Here is a 22,797-nt window from a genome sequence, read left to right on the forward strand (position 1 = left end):
GTGTGCATCAATAACCTTAGTTATCCCATTCAACCCACTATGAAGATATTGGGAGTAACACTGGACCAGAACCTGACCATGAAAGACCAGGGAGACTCCTTGATCAGAAAAATCTTTCTCACCCTCTGGAAGCTTCGGTCAGTCAGAGCTTACTTCGATGCCTCATCATTTCGAATTCTAGTACAATCCCTTATACTGAGCCAACTTGATTTCTGTAACATCGCCTACTTGGCACTCCCCCCAGAAGTATAAGCGGCGATTGCAACTAGTTCAGAATGCAGCGGTTAGACTACTTTGTGGACCGAAGAAGTTTGATCACGTGACCTCTTCCTATCGACTTTTGCACTGGTTGACGATGGAGGCACGTGTAAAATTCAAGTTTGGCTGTTTTTGCTTCAAGGTTCTCTATGGCTTAGCCCCTAAATACATAACAGATCTCTTCTCTTTCACAACCAACAGACACAAGCGAAGCTCACACCCGAACTTTGTTTCTCCACCGGTTAGAGGTTGCAGATTTAAAAGTCATCACCAACATCTTCTCACACATCAAGCAGCATTATGGGATAAAGACCTTGAACAATTACTCATGCCTACTACCTATGGAGAATTCAGGACATGCCTAAAAACACATCTGTTCCTGAAATACTTAGGAAACCAACCTATTCAATCTTAGTCCTCAACAAACGATCTCAAGAACTATCAATCACTAAGTCTGTACTTTGTTTATTCATTCTCTGTAACATTTCTAATCATTGTAAACCGCATAGAACTTCATGGTCCTGCGGTATATAAACTGCTATTATTATTATTATTATTAACTTGCTGCCCATGCCAGCATTGGCTCTCACTCTGATGTCACTTCCTAGTTGCAGGACCCAGAAGTAACGTCAGAGGGGAGCACTGCGGTCGACGCAAGTTCCAGGTTGGAGCTGCTGCTCGTGCTGGCTAAAGGTACGGTGGCGGGGAATTGAAGGCATGCGCGTGGTGGGGGAGGAGTAGAAAGGAGCAGGGGCGGAGAGGAGGAGAGGCACCAGTGCCCCCACCAAGACAGCACCTGGGGTAGTCCACCCCCTCAAACCCCCTTCCTTATTATGCCACTGGGTGGTATATAAAATACAGATGACTATAATTAACTGCCAATTACGGTTCCCTCTAAGCCAGGGGTGTCAAAATCCCTCCTCGAGGGCCGCAATCCAGTCGGGTTTTCAGGATTTCCCCAATAAATACGCATGAGATCTATTTGCATGCACTGCTTTCATTGTATGCTAATAGATATCATGCATATTCATTGGGGAAATCCTGAAAACCCGACTGGATTGCGGCCCTCGAGTACGGACTTTGAAACCCCTGCTCTAAGCTGAGCAGGAGTCCTCCAACTGCTTTGCTACCAGTAGAGGGCGGTGCTTAAATATTGTGTTTTCAATTGCTAGGGATAGGCAGGTTCCTTGGAATCCTGCAAACCTTATCTGTCCCTCAAATATTGAACATTTGATAGAGTGGTTTCTTCCTATTTTCTTCCTTACACATTCATTTCCTATTTACACTGAAAAATGCAACATAGACCCCCCCCCCCAACATGTGTCTTCAAACTCTTCATGCATTGTTACAACGGCATTTAATTTGGAAAAAAACCCACATTCCTGATAATTATTTCATTAATAGCCACATTAATGCAACTAGAAAGGAAAATACAAGACCCACCTCTGTTTTTCATTCGGACAAAGTACAAAGCTTCTGGCCAAGACAAAAGTGTCATGGCCGCTATGGCCCCCAAGTGAAGATAGGGAGCTGTCACCTAGGGGAGAAAACATTTTTAAAATATTACACGTTTACAACATTCTTGTCTATAAAGCAGAGTTAGCTCCAATAGATCTAACTTTTCGCTCAAATTCTTTTGCAATTGTTATAAAATTTGAGGATAATTCCGCTAAGTCTATAAAATTGGGCACACAATTGGAACCCAATTTATAGAATAAGGCAACTTAATTTAATAATTGGCTGTTAATTGGAGTTCATAGCCAATTATTGGCGTAATTTGATGTCCATTGGCACCAATTGCCAGTTGTGGATGCAATAACCGAAGTCACTCCTCGAAGTTGTGGTGCTCATTTTCAAAGCATTTAGATTTCCAAAGTTCCATTGTAACATATGGAACTTTGTAAGTCTATGTGCTTTGAAAATGTGTCTCTTAGTGCGCAATTTCTGTCACATGCAACTTCTAAGGGGTGTGGCTGAGAAGGGTATGGGTGGGTCAGGGGCGTGCCTAGGAGTTACTCATGTAGGTTATAGAACACTAGGGTTATGGGCCAGATTCTATAAATGGCGTCCTTGTTAGATGCTGCAAGGTGCCATAATTGAAGCCACCTAGCGATGCCTGATTAAAATCCTTGCCTAACCTAAATTAAATCAATTAGCTTAAATGGCATGGTAATTGACTGCGCCATTGGAGTTAATTGTTAAATATGTTTTTTTTTTAATTAAAAAGTTAGGCGTGGAATTCGACGCAACGCCTAGCAACACCTAGGTGAAGATGCCTTCTGATGCCTAACGATGCCTACCCAAAAAGTAGGCGTGGTTAGAAGTGGAGAGTAGGCATTGGTTGAGTTAGGCATCACTAGTCATCCGAGACAGGCACTGGTAAATTAGGCTAGGGGAGCCTACCTTTAGGACAACCAGGGATGCCACTTAGGTGGCACTAGGTGTGATTCTATAAATCAGTGTTCTTCAACCTTTTCCTGCATTACAGTAAGGGTCATGTTTCTTCCCTTTTCATTAGATTTCTTTACACATCCAGGGAGGGTGGGTGGGTGGAGGAAGAGAAATGTACGTTGAGAAGTTAAATTATTTAATTATAATATGGAAATTACATCATATGTATTATTGTATTAATAATTAAGATGAGGATGGGAGTAAATGATTGTTTAATGTAATAACTGTATAGTTATAAGTGCGTTTTATGCAGTATTGATGATTTACCAATTGTATTGCACTATCAAAGTTTGAAAATCAATAAAGATTTAAACATGGACAAGAAAAAAAAAATGTTCTTCAACCTTTTTATACCTACGGACCGGCGGGAATAAAAGAATTATTTTGTGGACCGGCACCAGTCTGCAGACCGGCGGTTGAAGAACACTGCTATAATCTTATTAACAACACATAGTGGTTAACCACAAAATTAAACTACACAAAGCACACTGTACTTACGCTTCTCAACATTCATTCCTACCAGAACACAGATAACCCCGATGCAAATACAGGACCAAAAACTAAAAGTACTAATATATATGTAATGTAATGTAATTTATTTCTTATATACCGCTACATCCGTTAGGTTCTAAGCGGTTTACAGAAAATATACATTAAGATTAGAAATAAGAAAGGTACTTGAAAAATTCCCTTACTGTCCCGAAGGCTCACAATCTAACTAAAGTACCTGGAGGGTAATAGAGAAGTGAAAAGTAGAGTTAGAGGAAAAATAAAAATAAAATAAACATTTTAACAAGACAGCATTGATCTAATTACTTTGGAAGGTAGAAGAGAGGAGAGAAAGGAATAGAAGCAGAAGGGGGAGCCGTTGAACAGTAGAATTCTGGAGAAATTTAAATGATAGAAATAGAACAAAACAAAGACAAAAGGCAAAACAATAGATAAGATTAAAGATAAATCATAAGCTGGAAAGAAAAATAAAATAAAACTTTGTCTTCAATCCACGGTTTCAGCGTCAGTGATGAAGTGGAGCAAGTAAGTTTAGGAGGAGCGATTGACATTTCCAGAAAGGGCTTCTTCAGGGAAACCCTAAGATTCAAGACTCTGCATGCAGTACAACCCCAGAGAAATAGAAATAGAAACAAATGCATTTCTCCCTGAACAGATGCAAAATATAGACAGCAGATGAAGAGTCTCAAAATTGACACAATTTGTGGAAGAGATGGCAGCAACAGGGGATTTGGTATATTCATCATCTTCTCCAGAATGACCAATGGCTCTCTTTTTCCGATCTCATGGTCAAATACCACATTCCTCAATCTCAATACTTCCACTGGATTCAGCTTCATCATAGCCTCAAATCTGCCTTTCCTTCTCCCTCCTCTCTTGCTGTTCCTCCTGACTCACCTAACCTGTTTCTTTCTTATTCTACCATGAAAGGTCAAACATCCAAGTGGTATAAATACATCCAATCTCACACCACTGCACCTCCCCATGATACCATAGCTAAATGGGATGCCTCATTACATACATCATTCACCGAACACTCGTGGCTACTTATGTGGCCCAAACTATTGAAGTCACTTCGATCAGCCTCACACGTACAAACTGCTATATTCTTATACTACAGAGCCTTTTGGACCCCAGCTAAATCAGCCAAAATTAACCGGTCATATGACGGTTGTTGCTGGACCTGTAAATCCCCTGATGGCTCCTTACTTCACATGCTCTACTCTTGTACACATGTCTCATCTTTCTGGTCTACCATTGCCCGTATCCTGCAAATTACCGATGCGTTTTCCTTTGACTTACTGTTTACAGGCTCTTCGATACTCTCTACCCCTTTATCCATCACTCATGAACGTTTGCTAATTATACTCTTATTCACTGCTCTCTCCACTATCCTCCATAATTGGAAAGATACCACTAAACTACATGTAAATCAATGGTGGAATTCAATATGTCTCCTTGTGAAATATGAATGTCATTTTGCTGAATGCAATAATTCCATGTCCTCTTATGCAAACATTTGGTCCCCCCCTACTTGAATATTGTAAATCAGATTCTTGACTTATGTATCCACTAGAATACTCTGTATTTTGCCTCACCCTTTGTCATCTGATTTCAGGCACTTTTCCGGTTAAACCATGTTTCATATTGTATATGTCAATCTCTTTTATTTATTTTATGATGGGAACAATTAGATTGATTAATTTGGTACATCGTTAGAACATATCACCTAATGTGTTTTATCTCCTTTTCTTGAACTTATGTCTTCTCTCCTGTCTATTTTATTTCTGATGCACTTATTCATTTGTGATTCTTGTTTAATTATGGACGCACTTCACATTTGTTAATGATATTGTTATACTGTGTTCCTTGTTGGAGCACTCATATTGTTGGCTTTGTATTTCATCTTTTATAAAATCAATAAAAACTATTTGAATTAAAAAAAAAAAATAATTGACACAATTCAATCCCTTAATTGAAAATAAAATCATTTCCCTCTACCTTTGTTGTCTCCCTCCCTCCATGCTGTGCCTCAATTAGGTGTCTCCCTGTGGCGGGTGTCTTACTTTCCGGCCTGCTCCTGCCTGGCCATTTTATGCTGCTCGCAGGTGTAATGCAAATTTTCATTGCCGCCTCCCGCCCCCCTCCAGTATTATCTTCTGGCCGGCTCCCTGTTCCTCACTGCCGCAGTGTGCACAAAGCCGTGTACGGCAGTCTTCGCACGTCCCGCGCTTCATCCGGAAGCCTTCCCTCTGACGTCACGACATCAGAGAGAAGGCTTCCAGTTCAGGGGCAGGACGCGGACTGGCAGGAATTTTTTGCTGACTGACATCGGTCTGCGGACCAGCGGTTGAAGAACCCTCCTATAAATGGTGCCTAGCGGTTGACTGACAACTACGCCAAGGTGTGCCTAAAATGTAGGCACCATTAGGCACCATTAATAGAATCCGTCCTCTTTTACCAGATGGAAGATCTGGTAATCCTACCCCAGCAGTATTCTTATGGTACTACCACTAGGGGTCAGCCTTCCATATAAGAAGAAACTACAGTACTATTCAAAGGCATGAAGGCAATTTTGTGAGCCTGAACCAGACAGAAGAGAACCACTCCCGCCCCAACCAATAATAGTGTGCCTTTATAAATCAGACTCTCAGAACCAGCTCTGTGACCACACAAATTCAAACTCACAAATTTTTACCTGTTCTCTAAGCATCTATTTGCATATTTTATTTAAAAAATACAGTCAAACCTCGGTTTGCGAGTTACGCGGTTTGCGAGTGTTTTGCAAGACGAACAAAACGCTCAGCAAACTTTTATCTCGCAAACCGAGCGCCGCCCCGATAAACGAGCACTTACAGCTGCAGGCAGCTCCGCTTCAAGAAGATGCCTCTTCCGTCCGCCTGCCAGCCTTCCGCACCATGTTGGAGACCCCCCCGAGCCCACGTAACCGACCGCTGTCCCACATGCGCATTACGTATAATCACGCACAACGTCAATCATCGACGTGTGTATTTATACGTAATGCGCATGTGGGATGGCGCTCGTCTACGTGGGCTCTCCAACGTGGTGCGGAAGGCTGGCTGGCGGACAGAAGAGGCATCTCCTTGAAGCGGCACTGCCTGCAGCTGTACAGGGACCCTGATGGTTGTGCGCGGCTAGCCACCTACAAACTGCAGCACCAGACAGGTACATACCCCTGGGCCGCCCCTTGCCAGTTCCTCCCTGTTCCTTAGCACCTTTTGGGTTGTGGAACGAATTGTCAGCGTTGCCATTATGGCCTATAGGGAAAGTTGCTTTGATATAAGAGTACTTTGGATTACGAGCATGCTTCTGGAACGAATTATGCTCGTAAACCAAGGTACCATTGTACATGGATACATCGCAGCTCCAACCCTACTCTGTCCAAACTATGGCCGGGAGTGCACAGCTTTCATATACATTGTGCGTGTTTTTACACATAAGAATACTTTGCGACAATTCTACAAAAGACCTATTCAGAATCAAAAACCGGTCTTAAAAATTACACCCTTAAGGGTGTTTCTCAAAGCAAAGGTCCACGCAGATAATTTTACCCCTGTGTGTTCGGTTATTTAGGCTTAGATTCACTAAACGCACCGTTGTTGGGCGATCCGTGGCCGAGTCTTCCGGGGCGACCGATTCACAACAGACTCTGCATGCAAATGTTGTGATTGGACACACGCCCTACAGCGATCAAGACGCATGCGCAGACCATCTTCGTTGGCTGTAGATGCGATCCACTCATGCGCTTGCTCTCCGCACAAACGAGGTCAAAACAAAGGGTAAGGAGTGGCTGCAGTTTACTTGAGTGGACATTTCAAAGGAACAGAACACGCTTTAGCCAAGATTATGAAACAGGACATACTTTTAACCCACGGGCTCGCAGGGCGGCAGAAAGCAGGAGAGTCGGCAGAGAACAAACTGGGATTTCAGGGCGGCAGAGAGCAGGAGAGTCGGCAGGGACAGTAAGCAATTGGTCCTCAGTAGTCGCTTCTTGTTGGATCGGCCAGCCCAATCGGTGTTCCTTCTTCTGTTTAGTGAATCATTGCCTTTCTACTTATGCATGCCATTTCCCCTCATTTGCACGGGCGGATCGAATCGGGTGCGGATCAGGCAGAAGGTTAGTGAATCGGGTCAGGGTCGGAGATGGCTCGGGACACAATTGGTGAGCTTAGTGAATCTAGCCCTTAGTTAATGATTTCTCAACTGTTCTCCCTTTTATTTTATTTTTTGGGATCTTGGAGTCTCTTATTTCAGGTCTCCTGTGGTCATGTTTTAATATGGGGTTTCTTTATAAGGGCGATTTTGCTTATGTATTTTTAGTTTTCTTTATATGAGGCATATGTATCAATTTGTAAAGTACAGTTTAAAAAAAAGTGCCCCTTGTTGAAATACAAAAGCAGCAGCATTTTTATGATTTTATTACGACACTGCTTAGTCACTGCTTAGTCATTCTGCAATATACAGTTCCAAGGTCGCATTAAGTTCTGCCGACATCATCAACCCACACACTTTACAACACCAACAGCTTCACTGCCAGATTCTTCTTCCCTGTTATCTGACCACACCCAATGCAGCCTGTTCACAGGCAGAAAGGTACAAAAGGCAATCATCAGACTCCACGTATGATTCCACAGAACAAAGCAAGAAATGCCCTCAGAGGTCTGAAGGGGAAAGGGTGGGGTTACCAGATGCCTGGATTTCAATGGACATGTCCTCCTTTTCGAGGACATGTCCAGGGGTCCGGACGGCTTTTCAAAGCCCAGCATTTTCTCCAGGTTTTGAAAAGCTTCCCATCAAAATCGCGTCAGGAAGGAGCATCCGCACATGCGCAAGCGCAAAGCAGTGATGTCACACGCATATGGGGGCGGGGCTGGGGGCATGGCCGTGGGTCGAGATTTTCCTTCAGGGAAAATCTGGTAACCCTAGGAAAGGGCAACACAGTACTGAAAAAGCAGAAGCCTATAGAGTAGAAAATGACACGGGGACAAATTTGTCCCAGTCGGAACTCAATTTTCCTGCCCCGTCCCCGTGAGTTTTGTCGCTGTCCCTGTCCCATTCCTGAAAACTATGCTTTAACCACACAAGCCTCGAACACTTATGCTTTCAAAGGGTTTGAGCCTCGTGCAGAGGAGGAAGGAGCTTAGGCATTAGTGGAATTAGGCATTATGACATCACAGTCTGAGCTCTAGAATGTTGCTACTTAGGATTTGAAAGTGTTTGAGGCTTGTGCAGATGAGGATGGAGCTTAGGCATTGGTGGAATGAGGCATTATGACATCACTGTCTGAGCTCTAGAATGTTGCTACTTATGATCTTAAAGGGTTTGAGGCTTGTGCAGATGAGGACGGAGCTTAGGCATTGGTGGAATGAGGCATTGTGACATCACAATCTGAGCTCTAGAATGTTGCTACTTAGGATTTTAAAGTGTTTGAGGCTTGTGCAGATGAGGACGGAGCTTAGGCATTGGTGGAATGAGGCATTATGACATCACTGTCTGAGCTCCAGAATGTTGCTACTTAGGATTTTAAAGTGTTTGAGGCTTGTGCAGATGAGGACGGAGCTTAGGCATTGGTGGAATGAGGCATTATGACATCACAATCTCAGCTCTAGAATGTTGCTACTTATGATTTGAAAGTGTTTGAGGCTTGTGCAGATGAGGATGGAGCGTGCAGGAATGGGGCGGAGACAGGAAAAGAATTTGAGAAGATGGGATGGGAAAATGAGTTCCCGTATGGACAGGAAAAAGTTTGTCCCCGTGTCATTCTCTACTAGAGAGCGAGATGCCCAGTGCAGTGGTCCAAATGTGTTCATTTTCCACACAGTCTTCCAAACTTTACCTGGAATGACAGAAGGACCGTCGCCCATTCTTCTCCCCAGAGATTAGATAAAACGGCAATAGCCGCTATGGAAAAGGCCACCACCACCAACGTCCCAATCTGTAGAGGCAAGAAAGTACATTTCTGAACATCCCCAATAGTATACAGAAGGAGAAATAAGAGAACCACTGGTCTGCTCTAGTTGTCGACCATGCATTGGAAGGCAGCATTACTTGTACAAATGGAACTTACTTTCCCCATTTCAGGATCTCACTGTACAAAACACTTCAGCACACAATTCGCATACGTAGACATGGCTGCGCACTGAAAAAGACCTTTTGTACAACAGCGATGTCTTCAACAGTTTATACTAGTGACTCAGCAGCAAATGAGGGGGGCGGGGGGGGGGGGGGGGCTGATGGCAGGAAGGATGTGAGCATTCCTCCTACCATCTTTTAAGTTGGGGGGAGACAGTTGCTCAGGGGTACTTGGCGCAGGGGGGGGGCATGGTGCAGGGGTGTTCTGCGTGGCAAGAGAAAGTGAGCATCTTGCCACTTTTCTTTCCTACCGCGTTTGTCGTGGGTCATGGGGGAGGGCTGTCAACGGTATTGGGGGACTTTTTTTTTTTTTAATGGGACAGATATTTTGCATTAGTGCTTACTGAAGATTAGTAAAAGGACGGCGTGATTTATATAAGGTGACAGGGTCCACATGCAATCAAGAGGAAGCACAAAGCCTGAAAGTCTTCCATTAGAACTTTACGCCTACAAGGGAGTGAAGTCTACGCTCTGCACAGAGAAGGGCAAAGCCTCAGTATAGACCCTGCAGGTCCAGTTCTTTAAACATAAGAATAGCCTTACTGGGTCAGACCAAAGGTCCATCAAGCCCAGTAGCCGATTCTCACGGTGGCCAATCCAGGTCCCTAGTACCTGGCCAGAACCCAAAGAGTAGCAAGATTCCAGAACCCCCAGAGAGTAACAAGATTCTAGAATCCCAATATTCCATGCTACCGATCCAGGGCAAGCAGTGGCTTCCCCCATGTCTCTCTCAATAACAGACTATGGACTTTTCCTCCAGGAACTTGTTCAAACCTTTCTTAAAACCAGGTATGCTATCCGCTCGTACTACAACTTCTGGCAACGGGTTTCCAGAGCTTAACTATTCTCTGAGTGGAAAAAAATGTCCTGCTATTGGCTTTAAAAGTATTTCCGTGTAATTTCATTGAGTGTCCCCTAATCTTTGTAATTTTTGGAATTACTCATCCTACATTCACAGAAACCATACAACCCCCCACCCTCCAAACAGTGGACACAGAACTAAGATGCTCCCTCTTACTACTAAGCAAGTTCTGATGTCACCTTAGTAACAGCGTGATCGAATCAAAAAAAGAGGCACACTGTGCAATCACGCCAAAATAGCAACCAAAAGTTAAACACAGAGATAATGATATCAATGGGCCCAACGGGGGGAAAAACACTTCAACTTCCCCTTTGTCACAAAACCGGAGTTTTTGCAATGACAATCTAGTGGGGGTTAGGGTTCTTCTCATGGGTCAAAAACCCCGTTGTGACATTAGTATGTGGAAAAAATATTTTTCTAATTTTCCTAATGATTGATCCACATCCTGTTACTTTTTTGAAAATTTTATATCCAAATCACAGTGATCTTGCTGTCTTTAATGGCTAAATATGGGGGGGGAAAACACCACTCAAGAAGCTGTAGATGAATCCAAATAACAGCCACGGAACAGAAAAACACTTATCGGAGGCCTGGCCGTTTCGCTTACAGCTTCGCCTACAGCCTCCACCTCATCCGAAGCAAGTCACGTGAACATTTTCAACAGCCAACGGCTGTGTCACTGTGATCTGATTTTCCTGGAAAGAAACTGTTTCTTGCCTTTTGATCCTTAGGTGCCGAGGTCTGCTCTGAGGGTTTGTGGCTTACCATGTGACTTGCTGAGGTGGAGGACACACCCCACAAGATCACAGTGATTTGGATATACATTTTTCAAAGACGTTTGCTGAAATATATGTAAATTGGGTAACAAGATGTTGATTCATTATTAGAAAAATATTTTTCCACATACTGGTGTCACAACGGGGTTTTTGACCCACGAGAAGAACCCTAACCCCCCCTAGACTGTCATTGCAAAATCTCCATTTTTTTGACAAAGGGGAAGTTGAGGTCTTTTTCCCCCCACTGATATCATTATCACTGTGTTTAACTTTTGGTTGTTACCTTAGTAACAGGAACACAAACCCTCTCCATTACTAGGTACACTGTGGATTAAAATAAATCTCTACAAAAGATACTCAGAACCTATATAGCCAACCTGACATACTAGAAGGGCATTAACGATCAGAAACAGCAACGGCCTAACCTATGAAACATAATACTGTATTAGAACAGGTGCAATAACATGGATATATCTCCTACTGGAGAACAGAAGAAGCTGGACAGCTACAGATCTCCACACAGAGCCATATGCTAGCAAAATCTTTTACCTGCTAAATACGGACAGGAACCTCATCTATTACAGATTAAAGGACCACGAATTAAAAACAGAAAAAAAATACAGTCAGAAAATGAAATGGAAGCCCCCAGGAAGCTGGACCTGAAGCCCCACAGTACAGGAAAAAAAGAGAAACAAATACATTTCCACTTCTAGTTGACAAAAACAGAAGATATACATTTTCTAACCTGACATAATCCAGTCTCCAAGGGTGTCCTGAGCAGGAATTATGTCCTATGCAACTTCCCTTCCCCCTCCCCCCTCATAGCCCCAGAATTACACTCACAGCCGCAACGGAAAAGACTTTGGACAGGGAGTAATTTTTCTGCCCCTCTCTGTCTTGAGCCCTGAGCGGCTGTCCTGGCCACACAGCTTTCAAGATGCTCCTGCCTACAAAATACATTTTGCATCTTTTTTTTTAATGTTTCCAACTTTTTGTTTTCCTTTGGTTGGTCCTACATTCTTTTCCATTTTAAAAAAAATTTTTAGTGGAATTTTAACATACGAACTATGACATAAATTAAACAAATATAGCAAAAGGAATTTTACTGTACAGATGATACATAAATAGTAAACGCAGATGCAGAAAGGACTAACAAGCACCCATGTAATCTTTTGTTAGTGAGGGAATTAGCTTTCCATTCATAACTATGAATCATCAGGACCGTAGCCCACCCAAAAAAAGATATTTAATAGCATGTTTCTCTGAAAATAAGACAGTGTCATATTAATTTTGGGTCAAAAAAACACACTAGGGCTTATTTTCAGGGATGTCTTATTTTTTTTTCATGTACAACAATCATCTCTCCCTTCCTCTCCTCTACCCCAATTCTTCCTCTTTCCTTTCGCTCCCCCATCATTCCTCTCACTAATCCAATTGTGCAGCAGAACCTCACTAACCCTCCCACCGTGAGACTGACATACCTCCACTCCGAGGCCTCCTAAAGCAGCAGGGGGGGTGGGTTACTGAATTGACACGTCTGATTTTTTTTCAGCAAATCAGACAGCACTAGTGTCAGGGATGGAGTCAGGGAGTGTCGGGGACATTTGGGGGAGGAACTTCAGGGGTCGATCTTAACTAGGGCTTATTTGGGGGGTAGGGCTTATATTAGAAGCATCTTTAAAAAACACACTAGGGCTTATTTTCAGGGATGTCTTATTTTTTTCATGTACAACAATCATCTCTCCTGTCCTCTCCTCTTTCCTTTCGCTCTCCCCCCCCATTCCTCTCCTCTCACCCATCCCCTTGTGCAGCAGAACCTCACTGACCCTCCCACCGTGAGACTGACATACCTCCGCTCCGAGGCCTCCTAAAGTAGCGGGGGGGGGGGGGGGTTGTTGCTGAATTGACAAGTCTGATTTTTTCAGCAAATCAGGCAGCACTAGCTAGTGTCAGGAATGGAGTCAAGGAATGTTGGGGACATTCGGGGTCGAGCTTAACTAGGGCTTATTTTGGGGGTAGGGCTTATATTAGGAGCATCTTTAAAAATCATGTTAGGGCTTAATTTTGGGATAGGCCTTATTTTCGGGGAAACAGGGTAGTTGGGCAGATTTCCAGTGTGATAGAGCTATTTGTAAAGTAATAGTCATTGAAGCATCAAATAGCTCGCAAAGCCATTTATCTAGGGTACCAGGCAGAACAAAAGATCGGAAGAGAACAATATCAAAAGATAGCCGAGAGGAAACAGGAAGTATGGTACATATGGTTTTCCAGACATATCTCCAGAATGGTTGGACAATCGGACCTCATGTGTTTCAGGTCACCCAAGTTTCCATGACAATGCCTACATTCTTTTCCAAAATCTTATTTTCCGTTCTTCACCTGTCTTCCCCTCCCTTTCCACGGATAATTTGATTTCTTTGCTCTGCATCCGCAGAGAGACAAGGTGAGGAGTGCACCCAGAGGTTGTGAGACCAAATCCCAGGGCTTCGCCTTATGATCCACAAGTCACCCATTGCTCCAGGTACAAAATATGCACCTGTATATGTGAACCATTTTGATTTCGGTTGTATAACTATAAAAAGGCAGCATACAAGCCCCAATCGCTTCCCTTCACTCTCATGCTTCCCTTTCTTTCACCCTCCAGTTGTCATTCTCTTTTTACCTCTCATCTACCTACATGCCACATGGCGAGAGCCCACTCGGTAACAGCATCTGGGCACCCAGATTCTGTTATAGAAATACTATCAGGGCACGTCATGCAGACCTTACTGTCTTCCACAATGTATCCCACAGGTTCTATATATGGTGCCCAGATTTGCATGCCCAAAATGCAAGTGCAATTTACGTTCAAACTGTTTTTATTGAAAATACAAAACACAGAGCAATAACAAACACCAAAAAGAACAGCTCCGTAAAAGGTACATCAAGCTCTGCCATAATACAAAGGAGAAACCAAGAGTAGTAATATGGTCGTCCCCCCCACCCTACCCTACCCCCTCCCTGCCCAACCTACCGACCCCAATCAACCAACCGACAGGAGCAGCCAAGCAAACCATGCAAAGGGAAACCCCTACAGGGGTTAGAGATCCCAGGGTCTCGTGTCTTATGACCCTGGGGCACCTAAACATCTCTAGCCATCCCTCTAAAGAGAATAGCCCCCCCTCCTACTCCCCTCTAATACAAAACACAGAGAGATGCCTATAGCCTAGTCAAAGAAGGCATCCGGCCGACACCCCCCACCCCAATCATCAGACCAGGTTATTCAAAATAAGACTATGTCCAGTTGGAGGTAGTGAGTCCAAATTTAATTGAGTAACAAGCCTTTAACTATCAATAATTGGACCCTAACAAGTGAATTGGCCCTCAAGACACCCTGAAGAAAGCCACAGCCTGATGGCTAAATCAGTTCTCCTTCCTTGGCCACAGCACGACCTGGACAACTTTAACAATCATGACACCAACCACGGAAGTCTAGGAGAACACGTAACGAATTATCTATGTCTTACCTTGTGACTCCAGTGCAAGTGTAGCTGTTGACCTTCAGAGAGCAAACACACTGCTAATATCTGCAAAAATGGAAGAAGATGAAGGTGTAGAGGCCAGGAACAAGTAAGAGCATAGTTCAATGGTATTCAATAAAAGATATCACAACCCTTGAAGAAAATCAAATCAAATTGCATTCCTACCGAGATGGTGGTAGAGTAAGAATATGAAAACTGTTGTACTGGGTCAGACCAAAGGTCCATCAAACCCGGTATCCTGGTTCCAATAGTGGTCAATCGCGGTTTTAAGGACCCGGAAGAATCCTAAAAAGCAGCTATAGGGACATTGGATCATCTATTGTTCTATTGTCCTTTGATACTCAGTTTCTGGAAGTCAATATGGGGACAGATTTACCTTATACTGGAATCAACAATCCCTTTGACGTATGAGGCACTTATATGTGGAACTTTGCTGCTCGTCAAGCCTCCCATGGATCGCTACAAAGGCAGGCTCTTCTTGATGATGACAAGGATAGGTATGCAGTTGATTACCCGCAATTGGAAGAATTGCGATTGACTCAACTTTCCGTTTTGGTGGGCTAGTTTATGTTTAGGGTACAAATATGAAAAGATGAATGCAGATATGTTGGGGCATAGCAAAGTATTTAATTTGATTTGGGGCCTGTTGTCGTCCTTTGTTAATTCAACACAGTTTCTTGGTTTTCAAATCTTTTCTTTATTTTTCTACGTGTCCAGGACGGGGTGGCTGGGGGGGATATATTTTTTGGTTCATTTCTTGATCAAATTGTTGGATGGGAGGGGAGGGATATTTATTATCTTCATTGTTATTGATGGAATTTAAGTGCTTATTTTGTTATATAATGTATGTATAATTTATGGTACTTTGCATTAGTTTTGAAAATTACTAAAGATTTACAAAAAAAAAAAAATAAAAAAGCAGCTAAGATTTCTTGCTGCTTATCCCCAGACCTAAGCAGTGGCTTTCTCCAAGTCGACTTCAATAATGTTTGATAGTTCTTTGTCTAATAGATGCTGGCATTGTAATCTGGATGTAGGGACTTTGGATCATCTTTTGTTCTATTGTCCCCATATCTTAGCCTTTTGGAACTCAATCTGGGATCAAGTAAATTGTTTATTGGAAAACCATGTAGCGTTATCTTATGATACTGTGCTTTTTGGTTTTTCTATGAGAAAAAAGAGTCAGATATCAATATGTAATAACAAACTTTTATTGATTTTGACTGGAATTGCCATACAACATATTACTAATAACTGGAAAGATCATAGTAGGCTCAATTTTAAGTTTTGGTGGAATTCAGTATGTCACATATATAGAATGGAAAGATCAATAGCGGTACAGAATGGAAATTATAAAAATTTTATTAAAATTTGGGAGCCATTAACGTCCTTTTGTCATGATTGATGCCATTCTTTCTAATATTTTTCTATTAATTATGTAAGATATAGGGTTGGGTGGGGGGTGGGTTTCCATGATATGAAAATATAATAAATAGAGGGATTCGAGGGTGGGAGGGGGAGGGTTATATTTATAATTATAAGATATAATGATAAGATGCACAAGTGCTTAGATCTATTTTATTTATTATAAATTTTTGTACACTTGATGAAAGTTTTAAAATGAATAAAGAATTAAAAAAAATAAATAAATAATAATGTTTGATAGAATTTTCCTCTATGGTCCAAATCTTTTCTAAACACAGCTGTGCTATCTGTTATTTACCAAATTGTACACCGAGGCCTGGATTCTAAATACAGCACCAGCATCGGCGGCCACCTAAAAATGGTCGCCGATTGTGCGTCAATCACGCGTCAATCGGCACACTTTATAGAATCACAGCTGTTTTCAAAACAGGTGCTTTAAATGTAGGCCAGCATTTTGCAGGACTCCATTTTAAGAGGCTGTCTTACGCCTACAGATGCGTCCAGGGTCACCTATAGATGGCTAAGGTCCGTTCTGGCCTCAAGCATCCTTAGGCATGCCTAGGCGCTTCCATAGGCACGTGAATGTTATTTTTTTTTTTTAAACGTGTGTTCCAATTGGTTAGTTAGACGGTGGCAACATGCTTACTGCCACCTAACTTCAGGACACCGTTACTAGAATCCAGGCCTGGGTGAAAAACATATTTTCTCCTATTTGTTTTAAAAGTTCTACTTAGTAACTTCGCGGAACGTCCCCTAGTTTGTTTGTTTTTTTTTTAATGATTGAACAATTGATTCAAGTTTATCTTAGGATTTTATATACCTCTATGATATGTTCCCTCAGCCTGAACTTTTTGACATGCTGGGCATTAAGTCAACCGTAAAGCAAGGCTGTCAATGGAACCCAGCGTGTGGCAAGAATAGGCCCAGATTTGGATAAGACCAACCTAAGCTATTGCCTCCAGTGTCAAATTTTGATAGACATTGAAGTTGCTGCTGCCGTTGCCAGGTTTGAGCAAAACACTGCTGCGTGACTCATCTTCTACCAACCTTGCTACGCTCATGTCACCCCTCTCTTTAAGTCACTTCACTGGCTCCCTATCTGCCATCGCATGCAGTTCAAGATCTTATTGCTGACCTACAAGTGCGTTCATTCTGCTGCCCCTCAATCTCTCTCCTTAAACACCTCCCAGAGAACTCCGTTCCTCAGATAAGCCGCTCTTGGCGTTACCCTTCTCCTCCACTGCCAATTCCAGACTTTGTTCCTTTCATCTAGCTGCCCCCTATGCCTGGAATAAATTACCCGAGTTTGTCCGCCATACCCCTTCCCTTACCTTGTTTAAAAGCAGACTGAAAACCCACCTTTTGATATAGCCTTCAATCCTTAACCCTACTCCTCTGCCCTCCAACCCAGCCATCAGATTAACCGTTCCCTTTAACTGTATCCATAACATATTGTTTGTCTGTTTTGCCTGTTTAGATTGTAAGCTCTTTCAAGCAGGGACTATCTTCTGTGTGATTCTGTATAGCGCTGTGTGCGTCTGGTAGAGCTATAGAAATAATTCATAACAGTACTAGTGTGAAGAGTTTCAGTTTTTGGGAAGCAGAGCTAAGATTGTGATGTCATAATGCCTCATTCCACCAATAAGAGCCAACCTCATCAGTGATGTCACAATGGCTTGATTGTCCTGTCCTCCCCTCTGCCCTCCAACCCAGCCGGAAGATTAACCTTTCCCCTTAACTGTATCCATGACATCCTGTTTGTCTGTCTTGGCTGTTTAGATTGTAAGCTCTTTCAAGCAGGGACTGTTTTCTTCTTCTTTATGACTCTGTGCAGTGCTTCGTACGTCTGGTAGCGCTATAGAAATAATTAATAGTAGTAGTAGTGTGAAGAGTTTCAGTCTTTGGGAAGCAGAGCTGAGATTGTGATGTCATAATGCCTCATTCCACCAATAAGAGCCAACCTCATCAGTGATGTCACAATGGCTTGATTGTCCTGTCCTCCCCTCTGCCCTCCAACCCAGCCGAAAGATTAACCTTTCCCCTTAACTGTATCCATGACATCCTGTTTGTCTGTCTTGGCTGTTTAGATTGTAAGCTCTTTCAAGCAGGGACTGTTTTCTTCTTCTTTATGACTCTGTGCAGTGCTTCGTATGTCTGGTAGTGCTATAGAAATAATTAATAATAGTAGTAGTAGTGTGAAGAGTTTCAGTCTTTGGGAAGCAGAGCTGAGATTGTGATGTCATAATGCCTCATTCCACCAATAAGAGCCAACCTCATCAGTGATGTCACAATGGCTTGATTGTCCTGGACTCCCCTCTGCCCTCCAACCCAGCCAGCAGATTAACCGTTCCCCTTAACTGTATTCATGACATCCTGTTTGTCTGTCTTGGCTGTTTAGATTGTAAGCTCTTTCAAGCAGGGACTCTTTGTGACTCTGTACAGTGCTGCATCTGGTAGCGCTATAGAAATAATTCATAGTAGTAGTAGGCTGGGCACTGCTGAGCTGAAGGCTGGCTCGTAGCAGCAAATCTCTAGTAAGTAACTTCAGCTCAAGGTCATCCAGCCTTGTGTGCTGCCAAGTTCTTTACTTGCTTTGGGATTCGATATCACAAACTGCACTTCACTGGCAATCAGTTATTATGATAAAAAAAAGTATTTTAATTGCCGTGTCTAAAACGCACAATTGCTTATCATCAGAAAAATTTTATGACCCTCCTACTTACCACCAAGAGCGCAATGTACGTAAACAAGACGGCCGCTATAACGAGGATCAACAGAGACCAGAGAAACCAGTATCCCACACTGCCGTAGGCATACCTAAGACATAAGATAATCTTGTTAGTGGCATTCAATTCTCATAACCCAATTTAAAAAAAAATCAAATTAGAGTCTAGTTATTTTATTTCAAAACTTTATACAAGGCCTAAACTTAGGCATTTTACAAAAAAACATACATGATAATCAAATAGAACTTAACAGAAAAACCACAGTAGCTGCCCTTTGCGAAGTCCACACAATCTGCCAATAATCCCGCATTTCAACTAATTAGGTAATAAAAAGGCAGTTGCAAAAAGTTGAGTTTTAAGCATTTTTTTTAAAAGACCATCTACCGTGTTTCCCTGAAGATAAGACACTGTTTTATATTATTTTGGGCCCATAAAAGGCACTAGGTCTTATTTTCAGGGTAGCTCTTCTTGTTTTTCATATACTGTACAATGATCATCTCTCCCTTCCTCTCCTCCGCCCCAATTCTTCCTATTTCCTTTCTCTTCCCCACATGTGCATCATCTTTCCTGCCTTCTCACTCATCCCCTTGTGAAGTGTCTTTCTATCCCTCCCTCCCATCCCTTGTGCAGCAGAACTCTTGCAGCTTGTATCCCTCCCATCCCTTGTGCAGAACCCTTGCAGCTTGTATCCCTCTCTCCCCTGCCCCCTGCCGCCGCTGCGCACCCACCCGCCGACCCTTCCATCTCTCCTGCTGACCGCAGGACCAAAATACTGTACTTTGTAAGAAACGGCAGCATCGCAGCAATGTAGACAGGCTGCTTCGCGGCCTTCTCCTGCCCGGTCTCGTGTGCCGCATTGCTGATGACATCATCAGTGATGCTGCAGAGGAACGCCCGGGCAGGAAAAAGCCACGAAGCAGCCGGTCCACGTTGCTGCGATGCTGCCGTTTGTTACAAGGTACAGTATTTCGGTCTCGCGGTCAGCGGGAGAAATGGAAGGGTCAGCAAGGGAGCGGGTGCGCGGGGAAGTGCTGCTGCCGGCGACTAGGGCTTATTTGCGGAGTAGGTCTTATTTTCGGGGAAACACGGTATTTGCACATAGCCGTAAAAGGCCAGATAAACCATTCCACAGCTTCACTCCTACCGTAGCAGGAGTTAACAGGCCTAACTATCGATAATTGGGTCCTAAAAACCAATTATTGATGTGAATTAGCACTCTGTGTATCAGAAAAGACCTTAATGAATCCAACACTTCTACCATCTCAGGCTGGTGAGAGGAGAGGCGCTGGCGCCGGCTGACTGCCTACACGATGTGCCTCTCGCCGCGAGAAACACATCCTGTAGGCAGTCAGCCGGCATCGGCGCCTCTTCCCCCTCCCCGGCGTCTCGCAGCACACCTGGAATCTCAGGTGGCCTACTAGTGTGCCACGGCGCACAGTTTGCGAGAGCCGTTGTGCAAAATCGTAGAGAAGAAAAAAAACGATGAAAACTCCACACTCTAGTCCAGCGGTTCCCAACCCTGTCCTGGAGGACCACCAGGCCAATCGGGTTTTCAGGCTAGCCCTAATGAATATGAATGAGAGAGATTTGCATATAATGGACGTGACAGGCAGGCAAATCTGCTCCGTGCATATTCATTAGGGCTAGCCTGAAAACCTGTTTGGCCTGGTGGTCCTCCAGGACAGGGTTGGGAACCACTGCTCTAATCAATGAACAAACAAGAAAAGTGGAGTAATGACCAGTTCAAAAAATAGTCAATAAAATACTACAGTCAAAATGTTTAAGTTAAATATAGCTGTGCTTCAATGTATTAATAGCAGATATGCTGACTGAAAACTTCCATTTAAAGGAGGAAAAAAGGCCTCAGACTCCCTCCGAACACATTTAGGCAATCAATACCTGCCAATTGAATGGAATATCTTGAATCATAGGTGATAAAAGAAAACCTCCTTGTGATGTATTATCTTAGTCCAGGGGTAGGCAATTCCGGTCCTCGAGAGCCGGAGCCAGGTCAGGTTTTCAGGATATGTATGAGATGGATTTGCATGCACTGCCTCCTTGAGATGCAGATCTATCTCATGCATATTTATTGTGGATATCCTGAAAACCTGACATGGCTCTGGCTCTCGAGGACCGGAGTTGCCCACCGCTGGTATAAAGCCTATGCTCCCATGACAACCCTAGAACCAGGGGTAGGCAATTCCGGTCCTCGAGAGCCGGAGCCAGGTCAGGTTTTCAGGATATCCACAATGAATATGTATGAGCTGGATTTGCATGCACTGCCTCCTTGAGATGCAGATCTATCTCATGCATATTTATTGTGGATATCCTGAAAACCTGACATGGCTCTGGCTCTCGAGGACCGGAGTTGCCCACCCCTGTCTTAGTATAATATCAATAAAGAACAACTTATCTGGAAGGTCCTGTTCCCAGATATTATACTAAGATAATAAATCACAAGGAGGTTTTTTTTATCACCGATGATTATCAAATATTATATGCAACACTGTAAACGAGACTGGTCAGAGTCACTTGTATCAACAAATACCAAATATCCATAAGGGGCATCGAGCAGATTTTTTACTATCTTGCATATGACATTTGAAGGGCCCTACCAGACTTTTGGACTCCCGATGACGGCATCATTGCTTTACATGGTCTGTGTCAAGTTACAGAGTAATATTTCCTCCTATTGGTTTTAAAAGTATTTTTTTTCACTCAGAGAATAGTTAAGTTCTGGAACGCGTTGCCAGAGGATGTGGCGAGAGCGGCTAATGTAGCTGGTTTTAAAATAAGGTCTGGACAAGTTCCTGGAGGAAAAGTCCATAAACTGCTGTTGAGATGGACATGGGAGAAGCCACTGCTTGCCCTGGATCGGTGGCATGGAATGCTGCTACTATTTGGGGATTCCGCATGGAATATTGCTACTATGTGGGATTCTGGAATCTTGCTACTCTTTGGGGGTTCCAGAATGCTGCTCTGATCCAGTCAGGCTATTCTTATGTTCTTTGAACTGTTCTGTTGCACATAGAATAAATATCTTTATTGAAAACCAGATCTCATCAATTCCTTGCTGCTTCATGCCAACAGAGGAAGGGGGCAGGTGTCAGCAGGGGTCCAAGGCCCCAGGATACCAGGCTGAGGGGCCATTGGAGGAGAAGCTGGAAGATTAAAAAACAATGCAATATTATTTTGGGAGGGTGCAAATGCAAACACCGGCTCCGAGCACTGGAGTCCCATAATATATATTTCAGTTGGTAATCGCCTTTTAGAAGTTTCAAGTTTCAAGTTTTTATTAATATTTGATGAATCGCTTATTCAATTTGCTAAGCGATGTACAACTTCCTAAAAACTTAAAAATTTTAAACAGACATGAGTCGTGGAGGGTAGGGGGGAGAAGTTACGATTCTTTGCTAGAGAGAATAAACAAAAGGGAAAAAGACGAGAGGGAGGGTAAAAAGTTAAAGACCTAAAGCATCTGGTCGTAGGTCTAAAGATCAAATGTTGAATGCGTCTTTAAAAAGATAAGTTTTTAAAGATTTTTTAAATGAGGTAAGATCTTTTTCTTCTCTAATGTACTGTGGTAGTGAGCTCCACAGTTGAGGGGCCATTACCGAAAACATATCGTGTCTTCTAGTGCCTACAATTTTCAAGCTTCCGGTGCAGGTGGTTGAGGCCACCAGCGTACCTGACTTTAAGAATAAATGGGACACCTACGTAGGATCACTACGAAGATCAAGTTAAAGAATTGGGTCAGTAGCACACAGACTAAATTGGGTGGGTCAGTAGAGTGGGCAGACTTGATGGGCTGTAGCCCTTTTCTGCCGTCATCTTTCTATGTTTCTATGTTTCTACAATTTTCAGTGAAGGGATGGCTAGGAGGTTTTGAGATGTCGACCGAAGAGATTTAAAGCTTGTTTGTACTTCTGAATTGATTGAATTTGTGCTCTATCCCTGTTATAACGGGGACAATTAACGATGCTGTTTTGGCATGTCTGTGTTATATGTGATAATTGGAGGGAAACAAGGTTTTATGTATGTGATATGGAAACCGCATAGTCGTATGTGGTATATAAATGTTTTAATAAATAAATACATCGCTGGTCCTGGATGGA

General features: G+C 43.0%; 1 protein-coding gene across 6 annotated transcripts in view; it reads right to left on the reverse strand.

The window, feature by feature from the left end:
* Positions 1-22,797, reverse strand: part of GDPD4 (glycerophosphodiester phosphodiesterase domain containing 4) — a 114,019-nt gene that overhangs the window by 65,412 nt on the left and 25,810 nt on the right. For 5 of the 6 annotated variants that reach the window (XM_033948261.1, XM_033948257.1, XM_033948258.1 and 2 more), the window contains 4 exons: positions 18,680-18,773; positions 14,517-14,576; positions 9,077-9,175; positions 1,702-1,795 (listed from right to left, as the gene is read on the reverse strand). In XM_033948261.1, the coding sequence (XP_033804152.1) occupies positions 1,702-1,795; positions 9,077-9,175; positions 14,517-14,576; positions 18,680-18,773 (347 nt within the window). The remainder of the gene's footprint in view (positions 1-1,701; positions 1,796-9,076; positions 9,176-14,516; positions 14,577-18,679; positions 18,774-22,797) is intronic. The other variant, XM_033948260.1, reaches the window with a different exon arrangement.

The sequence above is a fragment of the Geotrypetes seraphini genome, chromosome 6, assembly GCF_902459505.1.
Source record: "Geotrypetes seraphini chromosome 6, aGeoSer1.1, whole genome shotgun sequence".
Classification (NCBI taxonomy): Eukaryota; Metazoa; Chordata; class Amphibia; order Gymnophiona; family Dermophiidae; genus Geotrypetes; species Geotrypetes seraphini.